This window comes from Anguilla rostrata, chromosome 13, assembly GCF_018555375.3.
Source record: "Anguilla rostrata isolate EN2019 chromosome 13, ASM1855537v3, whole genome shotgun sequence".
In the NCBI taxonomy this organism is placed as follows: domain Eukaryota; kingdom Metazoa; phylum Chordata; class Actinopteri; order Anguilliformes; family Anguillidae; genus Anguilla; species Anguilla rostrata.
In genome coordinates, this window is record NC_057945.1 from 30,906,637 (window position 1) to 30,927,953 (window position 21,317).

A 21,317-nucleotide genomic window follows, 5' to 3' on the forward strand; every position below is an offset into this window, starting at 1 on the left:
GTAATTTGTGTGACCGTTATATTTCTCACACCTGTGAAACAATCTATGAATAACAATCCTCAGTCATTACAGAGATGCTAAATATTGTAGCCTATAACTTGTACACTGGAAATAAACTAATCGTTTCCATAAAACCACATTCAAGTAGCGTTGTTCTGTTCCCTCGTTTGAATATCACAGCAAGACATCAGATATGGAAATGTAAGTAGCTGTAGCAACGAGTGAGTGAGTCTAAATAACAAGCTATGACATATTGTATTGACTGAGCATTATTATTTATGGTTTAGCGCAGCGTCGTCTACGATAATTCATAGACTTTCTTTGTAATTGATTACTTATTCACAGGTAACCTCTTGGGGGCGTTCAAATTAATCTCTATCTGCCTGGTCTTTTGGGGGTTGTCCTGGTGTCTCGGACGCAATGTGTAGTTCCGCCCTACGAGTGACATACACGTCCTGTCTAAGGAAACGTGCAGTGGAAGGTTCCGCAAGCAAGCATCTTTAGCTACAAAACCGTTTGTTTCGAGGATTTCGACGGAAGTCAGTGTTATTTAATCATCCAGCCGGTGAGTAAAATACAACGTATTGCAGTTAACACTAAAGCTTGCTAGCTAACAAGCACGTCTAATACAGATGTGGCCATAGTTTTATCTATTGCGATGGTGCGATGTGTTGTGGCTCAAGCAAGAACTACTGTAGTAGCCTACAGCTGGCTTTATTATTATACTGCCAGTGAAATGGTTCCAAAATGTCTATTTTTTAATTCCTTGCACATATAAATTCAGTCTAGATGTGATCAAATAGAATGTAAAAATGCGGGAGATTAACAAATAACTCGTCGGCTTGACAGCTAGCTAGCTATCTAGACTAAGCAAATGTTTCAAAATAGCGAGTGACGCTTTGTCATAATGCCATTTTTTTTTTATCGTTACTTTTTATGTTACTAACATCGATTTCAAAGTACCTACTGGAGAATGCCAGCTGATTATACATACCATACATGCTGTTTTTCCTAAGTTGCACGGTATAGAGCTGACGTTCAAAATGCACAAAGCTATTCTTTTAGATGGACAACTGGCTTCAGTTTTATGACCACATTTAGACTTTTCTGTAGTTGTCAGATCACATTCAACAGATAATTTTGGCCTAGCCTATACACTATACTGAAAAGTACGAAATGTTCTCAACTGGTAAATATTTCTTGAACATTAGTTTATCTTGAATATATATATATATATATATATATATATATATATTTATTTATTTATTTAAAGCGTACTGATAAGATTAACTGGACTGTACACTGATGTCTTGAGTTGAATAGCCTACGAAATTAGCCATATTTTTTAAATCACACTTATGTAACTTTATGCCTATTAAACCCAACAAAGAAGCTATAGCCTACAATAGTCGTGTCGTATAGTAACATTGCTGCTCACGGTGTATTAGCCTGTTCGTCAAACTGCAAGGTCTTGGCAGCTCCACTCTGTTTTGCTGTAGAAACCGGCAGCTGCTGCCTCGCTCCAGGCCAGGTGAAACATTGCACTACTTCCGGCACGAGTGTCAGTGACATTGCTGAATGTCACCTGGTTCTGCGCAGGTCATATTTATAGGAGAAGGTTACCTGGGTCATGAGCAGGTTAAGTGATTGCCTAACGTTGAACAATACGATTGATATCAGAGTGTGTTTAGCCGACAAATCAAGGAGGCTCCATTATTTATTGTTTGAACTAATAATACCATTATCTGGAAGAAAGAAAGAAAAAGAAAACAGGGATTTGTGTTGAAGCTGCTGGGCATTTTTCTCCATTAGCAGAAACAGCTGGTGTTACGAAGGAGATAAGGGCCTTCACAACATTCAATAACAGAGATGCCTGACGTCCTTGATATTAAGTGTGGAATGAGCTGGGCAGCTGTTTTGTCTAGTGTTTGGAGACTAAAGAAAATAAAAGAAAATCCAGTGCGGTTTCAAAACCCACCAGACATGTACTGTTTCAAATGGGACAATCCTCTAATCTAGCATGGATTACTTTGACAACTGTGCTGTAACGGCATTTAAAAATATATGTGGGAAGCTGTCCAGGCTTGGGTAATCATAACACAGTAGGCTACAACTAATAAAATAGAATCAACCAGACAAACAAAAATGCGGTGATTTGAGGTTAGCTACTCTGCACTGCCTGAATGTATATGCGGTTTTAGGAAACCTAATAATAAGGAAAGGAAACAGGCCGGCAGGAGCAACTCTTTGAGGCTCGACCAATCAAATGGTATTCCATTAAGAAAACAAAACATGACATTGTGGCAGCACGAATGGAGCAATACATCACACCGTTCTGCAGTGCAATTAAATCTAATGTAAAAAGTACACCCTGAGTTACTGGTCAAATGACAAATGGATATTCAATTCCCCTTTAAAGTCCGGTGTGCGTTTTCAGGGAAACGGCCAGTGGAAATTTCCAGTGGTCTGATGGATTAGTGAGGGCTGGATCGTTGGCTCTGGTCTGCTTCTGGGGTGGCGGTTAGTGACAGAAATGAGGCCGTGGGACAGCAGCACGGAAGGCACTGTTCTTACCCACAGTCAGAGTAGCCAGAGGCGGGAGGGACGGGCGGACCCAGCAGCTCAGGAGCGTAACGTACCCTGGCGTCTCGCTCACGACTGCAGCAGAAGCACCAGCGATGGGAAGTAGGATTTGTGTTAAACGTGCCTTTGAGGATGACCACCGTTCATGGGAAGGTCGTAGTGGGGGGGAAACCAGAACGCGTTCTGAGGGGTTTTTCTCTGTGAATTGCTCAACGGTGCAGTCGTGGTGAATGTGCTCAGTCAAAGTGTGGAAGGAGAGAAGTGGATACATTCATTCCCAGCACAGAGTGCCCCATGGCTCCTGGAGCACACCACGAGAGCTTTTTTTTGCGTTGTTGTGCGCTGCCTCACTGATTCAGGCCCACTCACCCTCTCACGTGCTTCTCCTGTGTATTATTTACAGTTACAGTTACAGTTTGTCACAGTCCTGTCCGTGTTTGTGACAGTCCAGTCCTGTTCTCCCATCCAGAGTCTCCATTTTACTCCAAAGACTAGCGCGGCATGTTGTCATAATTTCAGTTTGTTACATTATTGTATTGTGTCTTCGCTCTTTTAAAATCATGACCACACATTCGCTCAGTTACCCACCTACTCACACGCACACCCACTCCCATGCACTTACAAACATGAGAGGGACAGTAGAACTGGCAATACAAAATGAGTGTTTGTTTTGGGAGATTTTGTTGATGAGGATCTTCTTGACGTGAGTGAGAGGGAAGGCTGGCCATAAGGGAGTTGCGGGCTTTAATTAGGTTACGCTGCCAGCAGACCCGTCCAGCATGTAAATTCTCTGCTCTCGGCTGCCTTGACCATTAATGGTGTTACATTAAAGGAAGGCCATTAAATGGTGAGGAAAGCAATGGAAATCAATAGGCAAGAGGGCATGATCTGCACTGTTTTTTGACCTTGCCCTTCATGCTACGGTGCACACGTTTATGTGTAGCTTACGTTTTAAAATCTAACTTGCTTCCTCTTTATGCTTGCAGAAATGCTCTGTGTTTATGCGTCAGTGTTTGTGTGCATTTTTGTACATGTTTGCCTGTGTGCATGAATGCATGTGTGTTCTCCTTTTGTCCATGCATATATATGCGCATATGCATTCCCACTGTTCGCGTGTTTACTGCTAGGGCATGTGCATGCATGGGTGATCACGGTTTCTCTGTGTGTAAGTGTGTGTGTGATCACGGTTTCTGTGTGTGTAAGTGCGTGTGTTTCTGCAGGAATATTTTACCTCTCCCCATCGAGAACTTCCCTGTTTGATCTTGACATTTATTACCTTGTAATTCAACGTCTTTATGACTTTTTTTACAGTTTCCCTTAGTACACAGCGAGCATTAGTCACACAGCATAGTCCTACGTATAGAATGTTGGGGGAGATTGTGCTGGAGGTGACTGCACTGAACTATGAGAAGGATATAAACTTTGATAAAGGTGCAGAGAAGAGCAACAAGACTGGTTCCAGATGTTACATTGAAATAGAACTTCGAGCACTTAGGCCTTTCTTGTCTCACTAGGTTAAAAATTGAGGTTTTCAAATTTGAGAGGGATTAATAAAGTAGATTACTGATGTAATTTCAGGTTGAGTTATATCAAAAGAACAACAAGGGAGCAAAGATTTAAATTGGTCCAATTTCATTTCATATTTGTACTAAGAATTATTTTTCCACACATGTTTGTTGGTCTGTGAAGCCACTTACCTGGACAGAGATAATTGGGGTGTTCTAGACCATGCTTGAACATTCTTTTTTTCTAATTCTGGAGGTGACAATGTGCAGTGCTTCTGGGGCGTAGTTAACATGGAGCTGGACTTAATGGTGTTTTATTTGTTCCCATTTAACATGATTTATACCCATAAATTCAGCTGGGAGGCCACTTACATCTCATTCTCACACTGAACCTCACCACTAGAGACTGTGTTGGCCTCCTCACTGCTCTCCAGGATGATGTGCATAATAAATGCAGAGACCAGTAAAGCAGCCCTCAAATAAGGCTCAAAAACCCAGTCAGCTGAGTGTTCGGCTTGTGGTCAGGAGGTGCATGTTCCTCTGCTGCTGCTGCTCAAGGCCATTTTTAACAGCATTCACTTTCACTGGGTTGCTTCATGAGATGAGATTACATAAAATGAAATGAGGACATAAACATCACATGACAACATAAGTACGCTTGATGAGATGGACTGGCAATTCAGGCCAAGTAGGCTGATTGTATTGTCCGCTGTCGTGAGAACGTCCAGCACTGTGTCAAGCAAAGGAATAAACGCTGATGTGGGCAGTAAACAAAGTACTTATTAAGGCTGATTTGAGTTCTGTTAAATGCTTTGTGAGTGTCCTCTGACAGGCTACAAGAGCTGCCCTGTCCTAATCTTCCTGATAGGATCCTAAAAAAAGATCTGGAGGAGGATAGGATCCAGAAAAGATCCAGAAAAGGATCTCCTTTTCATTAGACTTTCCGACCCACACTTTGCTTCTGTCCCGGGCACTGTGGGTGGGCCGGGTACTTCATTGTCCGTTTAATCTCCAAGCGTGGCACTTTGGCAGAGCAGAGAAGGGATATCCTGCCCACAAGCATCGAGTAACTCAAAATGACATTGCGTTGTGTGCCCGAGATGCCGGGACCTTGACTAATGTCTTTTGCAGACTAATGATTGCTGCTGTCGCTTTGTGGAAAAAATAGATTTCCAATCTATTTTCAGTGTGTGCTTTCCAACGCTACCAATGTGCAGAAGGACAGTATTCAAATAGGTGGTGCAGTCACGGCTTTCAGGCATAGACAGGGCTCCCTTCCCTGAGCCATGTGTCCCGGGCATAAATACAAAACAGTATGTTAGCAATGGTGAGACTCTGTCTGGTCTGCTGTACAGTGTACATTCAGAGTACACGGGGACAGGGAGGGCATGGTGGGCATAAATTAATCAGGACAAGCTAGTCAGGACAGTTGGAGGGCCTCATGATGGAGTTAGCCAATGGCTGTGCATTTTATCTGCCAAACTACCAATTGTCTCTGCCAGTTCATCAGGGCTCGTAGCAGCTTTGTGTTTACTGTAGCCTCTAATTCTAAATGTGTGCAGATTCAGTGTCCAGACTGTGTCATCTGACAATGCTTACAATAACGATAGAGTGAGATTTCATAAAACCCACTAATCTTACTGACTCATATCCACTCAAATACTGAGATCCTTGTCACAATGCTATGATTGGTTAAAGTCTGTGAATCATTGATGGAATTTTTAACGTTGCAAACCCCACCCCCCAAACACTTTAGGCTCACATAATTAAGTCTGTGCAAAAAAGTGAGGGAGTCTCTGTACCATGAATGGGCAAATGCTGCTGAAAAGCTTCACACAGTTGCAGTATGAGTTTTATTTTGTGTAAATTCAGCCGTGCAGATGAATGTGACTCAGAAACATAAATTACAGGTTGCATGAAGGACTAAATCTCGCTGCTTTGAGTGTTATGTAAACAGCGGGGCCTCGGGTGCAAATGCATCCGTGACGTAAGGAAGCTTGTGAGTGGCTCAGTCTGCGAAGGAGCTTGGCCATGGAGTGGATTCGAGCCTCAGTTTGGCCAGTAGGTCCCTCCTGGTGACCTCCTACTCAAACCATATTGACTTATGTTCACCTAAAGCAATTCCTAAACTCCGGTCTGGTGACTCTTTTTGGGGAAAATCAGAAAAGTGGGAGAACTGGAGTCTATCTGGCTTTGCTGTTGTCGTGACAACCTCTCTGGAGCTTCCTGGCGGCCCAGGGTGGCGTCGGCTGATGACATCACCGCACACCCTCGGCCCCTCAGCGGGCTCTCGGCGGGCGGCGCCGGCATATCAGATGACCCCTTCCCAGAAGGCCATTGTGCGATGGCCCAGGGAGGCGGACGGCTCATGCAGGCGCCTCCCTCTGCTCTGCGTGGGCGCAGAATCGGGCGTTCCTCGGGGAGAAGAGAGAGAGAGACACCGGAGCGCTTCACGCTTTTATTGCCTCTGGCGCTGCCACCGGCCGCGGCTGAGAAGCGTGCCAGTGGTCAGCCGCCATTAGCAGGGGAGTTAACGCTCTGACACACATGCCAGCGACTAAAGGAGAAAGCCCTTTTTGGAAGCAAGATGTGGGGGAAAAAACTCTGCTGATATAGTTGGTAATGATGCCAGCTGATATTATGTCTTAAATCAATAGGGGGACTGCAATTTCTGGGCCTAAGGACATTAGCGGATAAAGTGGGGCTGCCCGGAATAATGCGGTTCTTTCAAAGCTTCCTGAAAATATTTATGGCACTGCTGCGTGAGTGTGTGTGTGCGCCGCGCGTGTGTGTGTGCACCGCTCCACTCTCCACCTGCCCCAGTCACCAATCCAGGGTCAGTTTACCTAATCCTAACCGTGGAAAAATCTGGAAACCGCAGGATCTGTCCCTGCGAGGTTTTCTGCTTGAGCTGCTGGGAGTTGCCCCGGTTTCCCGAGGGGAGGGGGCGGAGGGTGACTGCGCTGTCGGAGTCCTGCCCCAGGCGCACTCTGCTAATGAGGCATGCGCTGTCATGACGCAGGGCTGGGCGATGACGAGGGAGACGAGGATTTCCTCCCACGCTCCCCGAGCATGGCAGGGCGGAGTGGGGCGGGGGCGGTCCCCGGAAAGCTCAGCAGAGACGAGGTGGGGGTCACACCAGCATCAGCAGCACAGCAGAGTTAAGCAGCATGCCCCCCGAGGGCACTTCAGCACTCAAACAGATTAGGTTATGTTGTATGTAGGCCATTTATTAGGAACTGGCACAGGAGAGGGGAAATGATGAAAGGGAAGCAGGAAGGAAATGTCTGCATTTGATATCTGCGCTTTGATATCTGCGCTTTGATATCTGCATTTTGATATCTGCGTTTTGAGGCTGAGAGAGTCAGAATAGTCTCGAGACCAGCTGTCCTGTGTTACGTGTTCAGATTCGTATGTGGCTTGGCTAATGTGACTTTGCCTGGGGGAGTGGCCTGTGTCTCCCTACTGCACCAGCAGGTGGGTACATCACTGCCCCTCCCAAAGTCCTTTGCACGCAGATGTTTCCCATGGGCAGTGGCGAGGGTCACTGGACATATGTGTGTGTCTCTGTGTGTATGTGTTTCTGTGTGTGTCTGTGTACAGTTTAGGTATATAGTCTTAGCTCTCTCTCTATCGTAGCACTGCAGAAATGATTGTCAAACAAGGCTTGTGGCAGTTTTTTTTAAATATGATTACGTGTCTGAGCAGATCAAAGGGACGGTATAATTTGATTTGACTGTGTTTTGCTGACTCTGCGCCGCTGAGCAGGGGCTGCTTGTGCTGCAGGGCGCTGGTCTGAGTGTGCGCTCGCCCAGCTCGCCCAGCATGCGGCAGTAGCATGTAATGGAGACGCGGGCAGCGCTGTCAGGACCACAGTGTTCCTGCCATTAAAGATGCAGCCTGTGACAGCGCTGCTCCGCTCGCCGTTACTGAGCACTGGGGGACTGAACACAGCCGCTGGTCAGAAACAAAGACGTCTCTTTCAACTGCTCTGTGTGCCTGAACATTGAGTAAAGGAGCAGCACACGCGCACACACACACACACATAAACACGCACACGCAAAAAAGGAAAACTTGCACACACGCATGCACACACGCTTACACAGAGACACTTATACATCCACACGTGCGCACCACGCAGACACACACACTAAATGCACAGACACGGTAAAGCACAGACTCACACACCCTACCCTCTGTCTCTCTCCCTCTCTCACTTGTGGTGAAAAGCTTACCGGCGCTGGTCTAGTCCAGGTCATTCCAGGACAGTCGGTTACCCATACAAATTCTTTTTTAGAATAACTAGCATGCAGTATTTATTCCTGGACCGTCACAACAACATTGCTTCCGCTGGGACTGCAAGGGGAAACTGGGAAACATTGCAGAGAAAATGCAGAGAGGCTCAGGGTTCTTTAGGCACATTTCTATTTCCTATTTAGGGGGGGGGGGGTTGGGTGAAGGGAAGATTCAGGAGGAGAGGAGGTGCAATGAGAGGGGAAGTGTAGCGACAAACCAAAAAAAGTCAATCTGAATGTAGTATGTAGAAAATATGAAGTATTTTAGCCTTATATATCTATTTAGACTTAATATCTTATTTCTATTACTTTTTTTTTTGCTGACAAAAGGATCGGCAATGAGGTGAGACAGTTGTACTCAATTAAGGTATGAACAACCAATGAGGAAGAACAATTCGACTTATTTTGCACTTCAGAGAAAAAATAAGGTTTGTAGTCTCATTGCAAGACTGAAACACTTGCTAAGGCAGCCGTTTTATCAGTGGAGGTGTAGGAGGCGGTGCAGGGGTACAGCGATTGAGGAGACGCGTTTAGAGAGGTAGTGAAGGTCGAGAGTAGATGAGGAGGTGCATGGAGGTATAATAATAAGTAATAATAATGATTTATTTCATTTATAATGCACTTTACTTAAAACCCAAAGCACTACAAATAGTAAAATAACAAAACAACCTACAAAAGGGGACCTACAAACAGTTAGGACACAGACAAAGGCAAAAATGGACACACACTGGGTGAGAAGAGTAATTGAGGTTACTGTATGTGCTGACAGCCAGACTGGCCTGTTAGCATGGAGCCTCCCGTTGTCTGTTCTGCTCAGGCAGACACAGAGAGTCTTACTGCAGTGTAGCAGTCTCCTCCTTTTCCTCCTGAAGCATTTACATCATCTTCTGTTGTCTCTCTCTCCCTCTCTCTCTCTCTCGCTCACACTCTGTTTCTCTCTTTCCATCGCCTCTCTCTCTTACTCTCTCTCTCTCTCTCAAACAGTTCTAATTTAAAACATTTCTGTTAGAGTTTTTGTCATAGTATTTCATGTCAGAATTGTAAAAGGGGCGACACTTCAGTTCTACATGATAAAATTTGTGCTTTGATTGAATTATAGTTCAGACACATCTAGAAATATACTGGTAGACTAGACAGGATCAAAGAACATTTGTGCACTTTGTGTCTATGCTCACACACACATGTGCGCACACACGCATGTGCGCATGCACACACACACACACACCACACAGTTTTGGATATGTTGACATGATCCTGCTAAATTGAATGAAATTATCTACAACAGCCACTTCCCTGTCAGTCAGTTCAGAGATGTTGACGTTTATTAAAAATAGCAGTTTGACATCTTCAGTCCCAACTTGGCCTCAATTCAGACTAACCAAAATGTGCTTTGCTCTTAAATCTAAGGAACAAAGAACAAATAAGTTTTTTGCCATCTCAGAAAATAAAGCAACAAAAATACATGTAAAAGTGTGACTTGCTTACAATGGATGCTTAAATTAAGCTTACAGTATTTCATATTTGAAAAGAGACTAAAGTTTTTCAGATCTGTGGTTATAAGTCTGCTTCCATTAGTGGAAGTGTATTACTGGCTGCAATTTCATATGTTTCCAAGCCATCTGTTAAATGTCAAAAGTTCAAAAGTATACAGTAAGCCCCTGCCTAAACAGAGGAAAATATAAGCCTATGTCCTGCACATGTCTAGTCCGTAGGTGTTCTGGAAGGCACAGTGTCTTTCATGCAGAGATATAAGGGAATGTAGAAGTGGACTCTGTTAAAAAATTGAGACTAAATCATTCATGATGATTCTGAGTTTAGGAAACAGGAAAGATGATTTTTTTTCCTTCTCTGTGTTTGTTGGTTGAATATTCTGCTGTGGAGGAGGAGTAAACCCAGTCAGGGATTTTAATGCCTCCTTTCCTCTTTTAAAATAGTTCTATCGGTCACTGAGGGGCTCTGCTGAGCATAATCACTGCTGCAGCCTGACTTCCTCCTGACAGGTGCAGCCATACGCAGGTCGGGCTGCTCTGACAGGGCCAGGGCTGCTGGGATTGCAGTCCAAGTCACGGCCCCACGGTGGGGATGAATAGAAGCCTTCAATGTCACTGTGCTGTGTGATTCATCGACGCCCGGGCTGCCTTTTTCCTAACCTGTTATTATCTGCTTTTGTGTTTCCCGGTCAGCAAAGCCTAATCGTGTTTGCAGGCCCGTAATGTCGCTGCAAGCTAAGTTCTGGAGAGTGCAGACGGGCCCCTTGTCTTTCGAGACGTGTCCAGACGGTCTCTGCTTATTTTCACTCCACGGTCCGCTGAGCTGCACAGTTACTGCATTGGTAAGCTGTTGCAGGCGGACGCCCAGTGGAACAGCGGAGTCACTGTTACGCGATGCGAGGGAGTCCCTGCCGACCGAAACCCCGCCTCCCGTGGCAGTCGTGTCGGCAGCTGTGTGTGACTCCCAGCCAAAGGTGCCACCGGCGCAGTCAGAATTGCGTGCTAGAGCACGATGTGCATCATTGCTTGAAGAAATTAGTGCTTTATTATAGATGTGCCTTGTGTCTCTGGGCCCTCCAGCTTTTGTGTTCTCTTTGTGGTTTAGTTTTCTCTGGAGGGACTGCATCTCGATGTGAATTTGCAAATGAGCTTCTGTTCCATTTACTGTAATGGCAATTCAGAACTCAGAACAGTGTAAACCTGTTTCAGTCAACCAACCAAAAAATTCATTTCAATTTGCATGCTTCTCCTAGCAGGGCTATTGTCACAGTGTATTACAGAAAAGCTATTCAAGATATTTGTGTAAAAATATTTTAACAGATGTCACATGCTGCTGTCATTGTAAAATTGGTCTGTAGTGACAACACAGAAAAAATATGGTATTGAGAACAGTACTGTGTGCTGTGCTTGAACTGTGGTAGGCTAGACATTGGCTAGATCAGATGCAGCCAAATTCAGTACCTGATCACTTTGTAATATTTTCAGAATTCCTGAGTCTTTCTGGTCGTGTATCCCTTTGTATGTGGATAAACCCTCCTTAACCTCCTCTCATGGGTGCATAAGCTATATGTAGGTTATGAAGTGATGGTTAGGGTCACCCATTGTCGTTGCCCATATTCTGTGTGTCAGGATGAAGCATAAACAACAGATCTTTGGAGACACGCAGAATGTTTGCTTCCTTTTCCTCTCCTCCAAGTATTGCTGCTCACTGCCGATCTTCCCTCGCTGATCCGGATTTCGGCTGGATTGGTGGCAGATTTGCCCGCAATAAGTACTCCCTTCCCTTGATCTGCAGACGGTATGGAATTACAGCCCTTTCCATACATAGTCCCCCCATTTATAAAAAGCGCTGTAATTCCTACACGGATCACCCGATATGGATGTAAATGCCCTCAAATTAAAGCTGACAGTCTGGCCTGTAACCTCGTATTCATTATTATATTTAAAATCCAGTCTGCTGGAGTACAGAGCCAAAACAACAAAAATTGTGTCACTGTCTCAACAGGTTTGCATTTAATACATACTGTTAGATACACCCATTCCACCCACCTGTCTCAGTTCTTCAGTTTCTAGGAGATTCTAAAGCAGAAGGATGGAATGAATGAAGCTCCTTGTTGGAGAGCAGAACTCTGGTCTGACTGGTTTGTTTTGCTTTTGTGTTTGGGGACTATGGCTCAAAGATCATGTGCGTTTCTTTGTGTAAGTGGCAGAGGGGTCTTTTTTTGTTCATGAGACATTCATGGTGACTGCTGCACAGGAAGATGGGCGAGTAACTGCTCAGAATTAAAAGCTCATTTGCCTCTGATTCAGAGTCGGTTTGGAGGTAGTCTGTGATGCGCTTGCTGTTAGTTTAGAGGCTGTAGTGCTGGCCTGTCTTCTTCAGGTCTGTATCTTCTAAGGGTTAGCAGTGAGCTGAGAGAAGGTGTTTCGGTTTATGTGCTGTTGCTGTGCCTTCAGGACACATTTGAGTGGATTGTCTCAAAGACTGGCCTCTCCATTTCTGTTTTTCGGGTTGTGGAAGAGGTGTGTGAGAGAGAGGGAGTCACATGACTCTCTCTGAGTCCTTTCTGTGTCCAAGTGCCCCACACAAGTGACCTTTCAACCAAGCTCGTACATTCCTCATATTCTAGAGCATACTTGTCATTGTATGCTATCCCCAGCCTTTCAGAGGTCCACTTTTATGGGTTTGGAAGCACAGTCACATTTTGTTTGTGTGCATGTGTGCGTGTGCACTGGCCTCTTTTAGCTATTATTTTCAGCATTTCAGTATGTTCAGTTCGGTTTGATTGCTTTTCAGTGAGTTATGAAATAATCGCCCTGTTTTTTTCCCCCAAATTGGCTGAATTGGGTTTTTCTTCTGGTGTTCTCTGTCTTTCTCTTTTAACTGTGAATTTCCTTTTCTTGTCCCTACTGACCCATCAGATGAATGTGTCCATGGCAACAGGAACAGTGGGGTGTTCTTTGCATGCGTTTCTCAGTGGATGAGTGCGGAAGTGTTACAGAATAAAACCAGTATGGGCTGGATCAGCTGTTGTTGGCTGTTTCTCCTGTTCTTAACTTCACATCAGCCAGAAAGGGCCCCGGGCTGCTGTAAAGCTGCTCCCTGACACCAGAAGTTTGTGGGGTTCAGTCTCCAGCCATCTCCTCGAAATGAGCCTTCTCCTGTCTGCTCAGTAGCCGCTGTTGCAGGGGTGTTGGGTTGTCAGGGGAGTGGTGTAGAACTGGGATCTGGTGACAGAGAATATGCTGACTCAGGTGTGGAAGACTCTAGAAGGAGACTGTGTTGTGTAAGACTAGGCCATGGTGTTCTGCAGCAGTAATAGTTATGTAAGACATAAAACATACGCCTGCATAAGGAGGAGAAAATTCGACATGAATCTCTCGATTTTAAATTAAAGATTAATTTACGTACAATTGTAACTATGGCCAAAGTGTGCAGCTACACTGTTGAACATTAATGACCTACTGGTGCGTGGATGGGCTGTGAACTACAGTGTGATAAGTGCCATGATGACATCACAGGCTTCAGAGGAGAGCACCTACTTGTATTCGCTTTCCAGAATCCATAGCAGAGGTTCCTGCATTGATCACTGATGGAGATATAATTGGGCATTCCAAATTAGGGGGAAGAAGTATTGAACAAAATACGTGAATGTGAATGTTAGTCATGACAGAACTACTACTAATAAAAACAATAATATTAAACCAAAATGTTGAATGATGGCTGAGCATTTTCTCTGTGTCTGTCTCTGTTTTACTAGACGATGGACGAGCTACAGGATGTGCAGTTGACTGAGATCAAGCCCCTGCTGACCAACAAGGTGAGGTGACCGTGACATACTGCGTACGCACATTCAATGGACAAACACATTCAGCGTCAGGCATATTCATTCAGAGGGGGGTTTCAGAGTCTGTGTTAATGTAGTTTAATGCTCATTTGTGTAGTTGTGTTCTTGTTAGTTTAATGTTCAGTAGGGCAGTTGATGAGTAGTCAGTCGAGTCTGCACTTGCACTTGTTGTCTCTCTTGGGGCTATACTTTCCCTCTCTAGGGAATTACTGTGCTTCAGTTCCTGATCTTTGCCCTTGTGCTTGCATTGTAAGTCACTCTGGATAAAGAGCGTTTGCGAAATGCCAGTAAAGTAAGATTGTAATCATACTGGCAATGGGATATTAGGGCTGTGTGTAGCTGTGTGTAGCTGTGTGTGGCTCTGTGTGGCTCTGTGTAGCTGTGTGTGGCTCTGTGTGTCTTTGTGTGACCGTGTGTCTCTGTGTAGCTGTATGTAGCTCTGTGTGTGGCTCTATGTAGTTCTGTGTGTTGCTATGTGTGTGTAGCTGTGTGTGGCTCTGTGTGTAGCTGTGTGTGGCTCTGTGTGTGGTTCTGTGTGTTGCTCTGTGTGTGTAGCTGTGTGTGGCTCTGTGTGTGGTTCTGTGTGTGGCTCTGTGTGTAGCTGTGTGTGGCTCTGTGTGTGGTTCTGTGTGTAGCTTTGTGTGTGGCTCTGTGTGGTTCTGTGTGTTGCTCTGTGTGTAGCTTTGTGTGTGGCTCTGTGTGGTTCTGTGTGTTGCTCTGTGTGTGGTTCTGTGTGTTGCTCTGTGTGTGTAGGTGTGTGTGGTTCTGTGTGTGGCTCTGTGTGTGGCCCTGTGTGTGGCTCTGTGTGTAGCTTTGTGTGTGGCTCTGTGTGGTTCTGTGTGTTGCTCTGTGTGTAGCTTTGTGTGTGGCTCTGTGTGGTTCTGTGTGTTGCTCTGTGTGTGGTTCTGTGTGTTGCTCTGTGTGTGTAGCTGTGTGTGGCTCTGTGTGTGGTTCTCTGTGTGGCTCTGTGTGTAGCTGTGTGTGGCTCTGTGTTTGGTTCTGTGTGTGGCTCTGTGTGTAGCTGTGTGTGGCTCTGTGTGTGGTTCTGTGTGTGGCTCTGTGTGTAGCTCTGTGTGTGGCTCTGTGTGGTTCTGTGTGTTGCTCTGTGTGTGGTTCTGTGTGTTGCTGTGTGTGGCTCTGTGTGTGGTTCTCTGTGTGGCTCTGTGTGGTTCTGTGTGTGGCTCTGTGTGTAGCTTTGTGTGTGTAGCTGTGTGTGGTTCTGTGTGTTGCTCTGTGTGTGGCTCTGTGTGTGGTTCTCTGTGTGGTTCTGTGTGTGGCTCTGTTTGTAGCTGTGTGGCTCTGTGTCTCTCTGCATATGTGGATATGATGTAGAGTGACCCAGGAAAGATGGTGGCCACACCAAGCAGCACCTCCCTTAGCCTCCCCGTCAGCACTTTGCTTCTCTGCCTGAATTATTGATGCCTGGGCCAGGGGGGTAATGGAGAAAGAGAGGGGTAGATCAAGATGGAGCTGGGTGGTAATGGAGAAAGAAAAAGAAGGATTGAGAGAGAGGTGGGGGGTAATGGTGAAATGGAAGAAAAGGTTGTAAGGGAGATGGGATGGTCATGGAGTGACAGACGAAAGGATTGAGAGGGAGGTGGGGGTAATGGAAGAGGAGTGAAGGATTGAGAAGGAGGTGGAGGTAATGGAAGAGGAGTGAAGGATTGAGAGGGAGATGGGGTAAAGGTGAAAAAGAAAGGATTGAGGCAATGCAGGAAGAGAAGGCAGGGTTAGAGTGGGCGATGAGATGGATGGATGAGATGAAAGCGTGAAAGAGTCTGAGGCTCATCTCTCAAACACTCACTTTTAGACTTTTTTTTACTGAAAAGAAAGAGGGAGAGGGATGACCTGAGAGAGCGAGCAAGCAAGGAAAAGATGGAGAGAGAGAGAGTGCGAAGGTTATCAGAAAGAGAGAAAGGATAGAGACAGAGGAAATGGAAGAGGCTGCACCGCTTAATTAAAGATCCCTCCCCCTCTCCATTGAGGGCCTTTTTAATTTTCCCCTCCAATTAGCAGGGCTCCTAATCAGGAGGCAGAGTGGATTATCCTCCATTGTTTTTCAGCCGCCCGCATCGTTTGAGGTGCCAGTTGGTCTGTCTTCCGGTGCCCGCGTTTCACTTTAATCAAGACGAAGCTTTTCACAGCCGAGGCAGCGGAACGGGGGTTGAAGGCGATGTGTATGGGTTTAAAGGACCCCTTTGTCCGGGCTTTCGGATGGCTCGATCGGTTACGGCACCACGCCGTGCTGCGTGGGTGACCCTCAGGGCCTCGGGCTGAGGCTGGACCGTGTCTGTGCCAAGGCTGCGTGTCAAAGCTGCGTATCAGAATCATCTTTATTTGCCGAGCGTGTTTACACATGCGAGGAATTTGACTCTGATTTAGTGGCTCTCAGTGTCCTTACACAAAGGAAAAAGAGAGTGCGGAAGGTCTTCCTCGGACGCCTGTGCGAGCTCAGCTGTGGACTGCGATGCGAATAGAAGCAGCTGTTGGACTCCACGTGCTTCGGAGGAGAACGACGGATATGTCGCATTGGCAGTGTGGTTCGCGCATGGAATGCGGTTGTGGTTGCAGGCAGTTGGACATTACAGATAGGTATCCGTATACAGATATATGGATATACATGCCTGGAGTTGGGTCGGAAATCTTTTTTAAAAACGAACAAAAAAAAGACCCCTCTGCCACTTGCCCTGTCTCCAGATTTATGTGATGTTTATGTGATGATGAAGAGTGAGGGCAGACTACAGAGTGGCAGAAGGGGAAGATGGTGCACAGCTGCTGCGTCTGAACTGCTAGTTGCTGCACGGAAAAGCCCGGATGATCTTCAGTGGAGATGTGAAAAGCGCTGGTTCTGCTACCTGATGCGGTTGCTCCTGACAGCTCTCACTGGTCTGGTGCTCCACCTACTGGCCACCCTGTGTACCTGCCTGAAAGTGACACGGGGAGAGGGGAATGGACAATGACTGTATTAGGCCGCTCAACTGCATGACTTTTTTTCTTTCTTTATTTTCCTTTGTCATGTAATCCACGTTTAAAACTAAGGCCGTAAAGAGACCATAGATATTGGTGATAAAATAGATAGATGTGCCCACTGCAACTTATTGCGCATTTTGCATGTTTTGGTTGTATTAATTATACTGAAACCATGAAGTAGCCACTTGCTGATTTTTTTGGGTAGGAAAATGTCAGTTTGAATGTATATTTGGGCACTGAAACTGACTCTATTTTTTTTCTCTCATGTGCAGAATGCCCGGAATTTCCAGGACTTTGACTGCCAGGTGAGCTGGGGGGGGGCGGGGGGGGTCCAGGTGCAGGGGTGGGGCTGTTTCCCATTGGCTCTGTTTGACCAGAGGGTCATAAATGCACAGAGACCTGAGACAGATTAACAAATACTTTTTACTGACAAAGAAGATCTAAAACATAGAGCTTTATGCCACAGAGATTTTATTAACAGAGATTAGACGCAAATCTTACAGACACAACACTGAGATCACACTGGCACAGTAACTTTACTGATGCACAGATTTTATAGATCTTATAGAGTGATTTTACTAGCATGGAGATCATACTGACACACATTGATCTTTGCAGGTAAACAATGAAAAGAAGAACCACGCTTGAAGAACCTTAGTAATTGTGTTAAAACTCCACACTTCTCCTCTTCAGCAGCGGTCTGTGTGGTAGTTCACTGCAGTTAAATCTATAACAAAGCGACTCTGACCCTTGCTGTCCTCTGTCTGGACCGCTCATGCATGTATAATGTGTTCTGCATTGACCTATTGGCTGAGCGAATGTCCGGTTGTCATTGACGAGGGCAGGGCTTCCAGAGATTCCCATCTTGCATATAAATGGGTCACCAGTCCTTCTTAGCTCGTACGCCAGATTTATTTACGTTTCTGGGTTGATTACACAGATAAGGGGCTTTTCTCAGTAGAGCACGTGTGGGAGTCTTGTGAAGTGGAACAGCCCTCCGGTTTTATGAGTCACCGGCAAACGCGTTTCAGTAGCAATTCTACATGGCACCCGTCCCATTTCAGCTCTTAAGCTTAAAGGCATACTACACAGGATTTTTACCTTGAAAATATCATAAAATACCCATCTTCGGTCGTATCTATGATGCCCCGGCAGTCTCTGTCTTTGCGCACATTTGCTGAATCGGTGCTTCGTTGCCTGTATTTTTTTTTCTTCTGAAATGTGTTAGGGACATTTCTGGGCGTGATGCTTTTCTGTGTGGGGAGGGGAGGGTGTGGCTGCAGAGGCTATGGGGTGGGATCAGGTATCAGCGGTGCATTTGTACAGTAGCTTGTGACGTGGAGTTTGCATGCTTTTTGTTGGAGCTGTATGTAATGTTACCTTTAGCTATCCAGCTAGCTAAGTTAGGTGGCTAGATGGCTGAAGTCAGGTACTCGGGGTGACTATGTGGGGTTGAAGATGGAGGAGGAGAATTATTTTATTGTAAAAACAAAAAAATCCTGCATAGCATGCCTTTAACTCTGTCCACTGCCATAAGCAAATGATTTCATTTAAAGGGGCAGTTTTCATGCTAACACTGTCATTTGCTATAGTCTGACCAAGGATGGCTCTTTAAAGGCTTTGGTTGTTCCTTGAAATAAAATAGATGATATTGGTGAACAGAAATTGTTCAGTCGAAGCTTGAAAATAATGTTTAGCTACATTTGGGAGAATGATTTATCCTGTGTTTCCTTTAAAAAGGAGATGCAGAGAAAGCAGTTGAACTGACGCATTAAGCAGTCTAAATAGCCTTATATAATTACCTGCTACATACCCACTACAGCAGCCTCCAGAGCCCTGGAAATGGTTAAAACCCCCCTGCATCACTGCCAGCTGTGCCTTCTGTCTGAGCTAAATATAGCTTCAGTAGAGAAGAGGGTGAGCATGCTCAGTACAGCTGAAAGGACGGCAGCCCTCTCCCCTCTCCCTCCTCCTCTCCCTCTCCCCTCTCCCCTCTCCCTCCTCCCTCCTCCCTCTCCCCTCTTCCTCCTCCCTCTCCCCTCTCCCCTTGCTGCGGGGGCCAGGCATGACCGTGGCACGTAATGGAAGCACTGTCCGTGAGTCTGGGAATCTCCGCCCCTCGATACAGTGTTGTCACAGGCACTGTCTGGTTGCTTAGACAGTGACGTCACAGTCATTTCAGAGATGTTATTGGTTATGCTGCAGTGATGTCAAGGGCACTAATGATTCCTGAATGCCTGACACCTGAAACATGCTGTGCTGTATATAACAACGTTAAAGCACACTGCCTTTGATAATATGTAAAAATGTGTTTGTTGTTTTATGAGTGCCAAATTGCCCGGATGATTTTGTGGTGTTATTGCAGTTGCCCGTACGGGCTACAGGAATAGTAAGAGAGAAGAGGGATGGAGATTACAGCGTGTGTGTGTGCGGTTGCCATTCTTTGTGATGTGTCTTAAGCACAGAGAGGCTTAAGTGAGCTGACCGTAAGGATCTGCTGTCGTGCTTCTGCTGAGACTTACAGGCTTTTGTACTGGAAGTGAATTGAGTTTTCACACTGAAGGAAATGGAGTATGCATCTGTCCTGGGAGTCCCTGCTACTGCTATCCACTGCCTCTTTTACCCAGTACATATATCACTTACAGGATACAAATATACACTGTGTAAGAAGTAAGTGTATTTAAAGGCAGAAAATCTATTTCATAGAAAATATTTAGCAATAGTCAATAGTGGAGTCCTAAATTTGAAATAACTGTACTCCAAGGAAGATGCCAAGGAAGGTGCCTGCCTGCAGAAGACATTAGCATAACTCTTTATGGAAATAGAATTAAGTTTTTTACCTACCAAATATCACGGTTGTATTGTTTTGAATTTTGCTGAAATTACTGCAAATTACTGAATTACTGAACTGAATGTCTTTGCAGCTGAGGAAGAATTTGAATTGGTGAGAATGAAGCAAGTGCTGTATTGAAAAGCACACATTTATCTTTTCTGCAGTTCGCCAGCAGAGGGCAATCTCAGCACATATTTGAGTCCTGCCTGGCCCCGCATCCTCAAGATGGAGTCCTTGAGCCTTTTTACATTGAAAGCGTGTCTGGAACATTCCCTGTTACGCATAGTGGTATCAAAGTGTGGCTCTGATTGGCCTCTGTAATGACCAATTTCCTGTGACTGCAGTGGCAGTGCTGAACCAGATGTGGTGTCCCTGTGCTGGCGCACGCTGTGTGCTCCTCACTGGTGTGAATACGGGCCTGATCCTGTGACCTCTAACAGTGTTGACCTGCCTTTCTTTCATGGTGGGGAGATATGGGTGGACATGTGGGCGGAGCTTTGGGTGCGGCTCCCTCAGCACCGTGCCCATATCTCCATGTGCACTGAGCTCGGTGAGGAAAGCCTTTTATGTGAACTGGTATTTCTTCCACTGATGATTGACACTGAGCCCCCACATCTTGAAGGAAGGGGGGGGGGTTGGGGGGTAACCCAATCGGTGACGGTCTTGCGCATCCCAGTCCGAGGCCACGCCCCCTCACGACGACGAGCGAGCTTTGCGCACGGGAAGCGTGCCGCGTGGGAATTGGCTGGAGAGACGTTTTTTGGGGTTTGCGACGGCGTTCTGGGGGTTCTGACGCAGGAGAGAGCGTGACTCGCATGCAGGGACGCAGGGCGTCCTCCACAGTCGCTGACGCTCCCCTGCACGACGACGGGAGGCCGTTTCCGTCACGCTCTGTTCTCAGCTGTCGGCTTTTTGCTCTGTGAAATTCGGCTGCGTAATTATAATGAAGTTATATTCTGCAAGGACGTGTAAAGCTTATTTTGTTCAGCAAAAAACCATTTAGTTGTGATTATATTATCTTACGTAAAGCCTTTCATTACTGGTTTTATTACTGCGTTACTGCTAAATGTGCTTAGTCTTCGTTATCACGAATAATGTTGAATGAATGAGTCAGCCATGCAGTGAAACACTACTTTTGGAAACAGGACAGGGTCGCTGCGTATAAAAATGCAATTATGCAGTTATGTTACTTTCATGCAAGATGAATTTGCCCATCTACATGGTTAGGTATTGTGTGTGCGTGTTTGTGTGTGTGTGTGTTTGTGTCTGTGTGTGTCTGTGTATGTGTGTGTGTGTGTGTGTGTGTGTCTCTGGTTTTAGTTGGCATGCTGTATTGCGGCACTACTATTCACACTTATGTACGTCAGTGGAGAGAATAGTGAAGCAGTGTGTTTGTTCGTGCCTAAGAATAGGACTGACACCCTACGCTGTGCCTTGTGTGAGACACTGCTAACGGTGTGTGGGCGTTCGGTGATGACTGCACGTCTGTTTCTCTGTTTCCAGGCATATTTATTTTTTGCCAAATCAACGCAGTTCACAACAGGGAGAGATTTCAGGCCAGCATTCATTTTTTATTAGTGCTCATAAATAGTGAGTGTGTTCATGCGGGAGTTTCTTGGCTTTCTGTTTACTTCAAAGTGTCTGTGAAATGCTGTATCAACAGTTGAAATAAAAAGTACTTATAATAGTTAACTGACTTATGGCCATCTTCGATATAGATACAGTGACACATACAGTGAAGTCATACAGGATATTGCCACAATCAGTGGTCTCCATGACCTTGGTTATTGTAT

The 21,317-nt window shown here is 45.6% G+C and overlaps 1 protein-coding gene across 2 annotated transcripts in view; it reads left to right on the forward strand.

The window, feature by feature from the left end:
* Positions 1–404: 404 nt before the first annotated feature.
* LOC135237115 (protein NDRG3-like) overlaps positions 405–21,317 on the forward strand; it is a 40,772-nt gene continuing 19,859 nt past the window's right edge. For both annotated transcript variants that reach the window (XM_064303882.1, XM_064303883.1), the window contains exons 1-3: positions 405–565; positions 13,635–13,694; positions 16,964–16,996. In XM_064303882.1, coding sequence (XP_064159952.1) covers positions 13,638–13,694; positions 16,964–16,996 — 90 coding nt within the window. In that variant the 5' untranslated portion in view covers positions 405–565; positions 13,635–13,637. The remainder of the gene's footprint in view (positions 566–13,634; positions 13,695–16,963; positions 16,997–21,317) is intronic.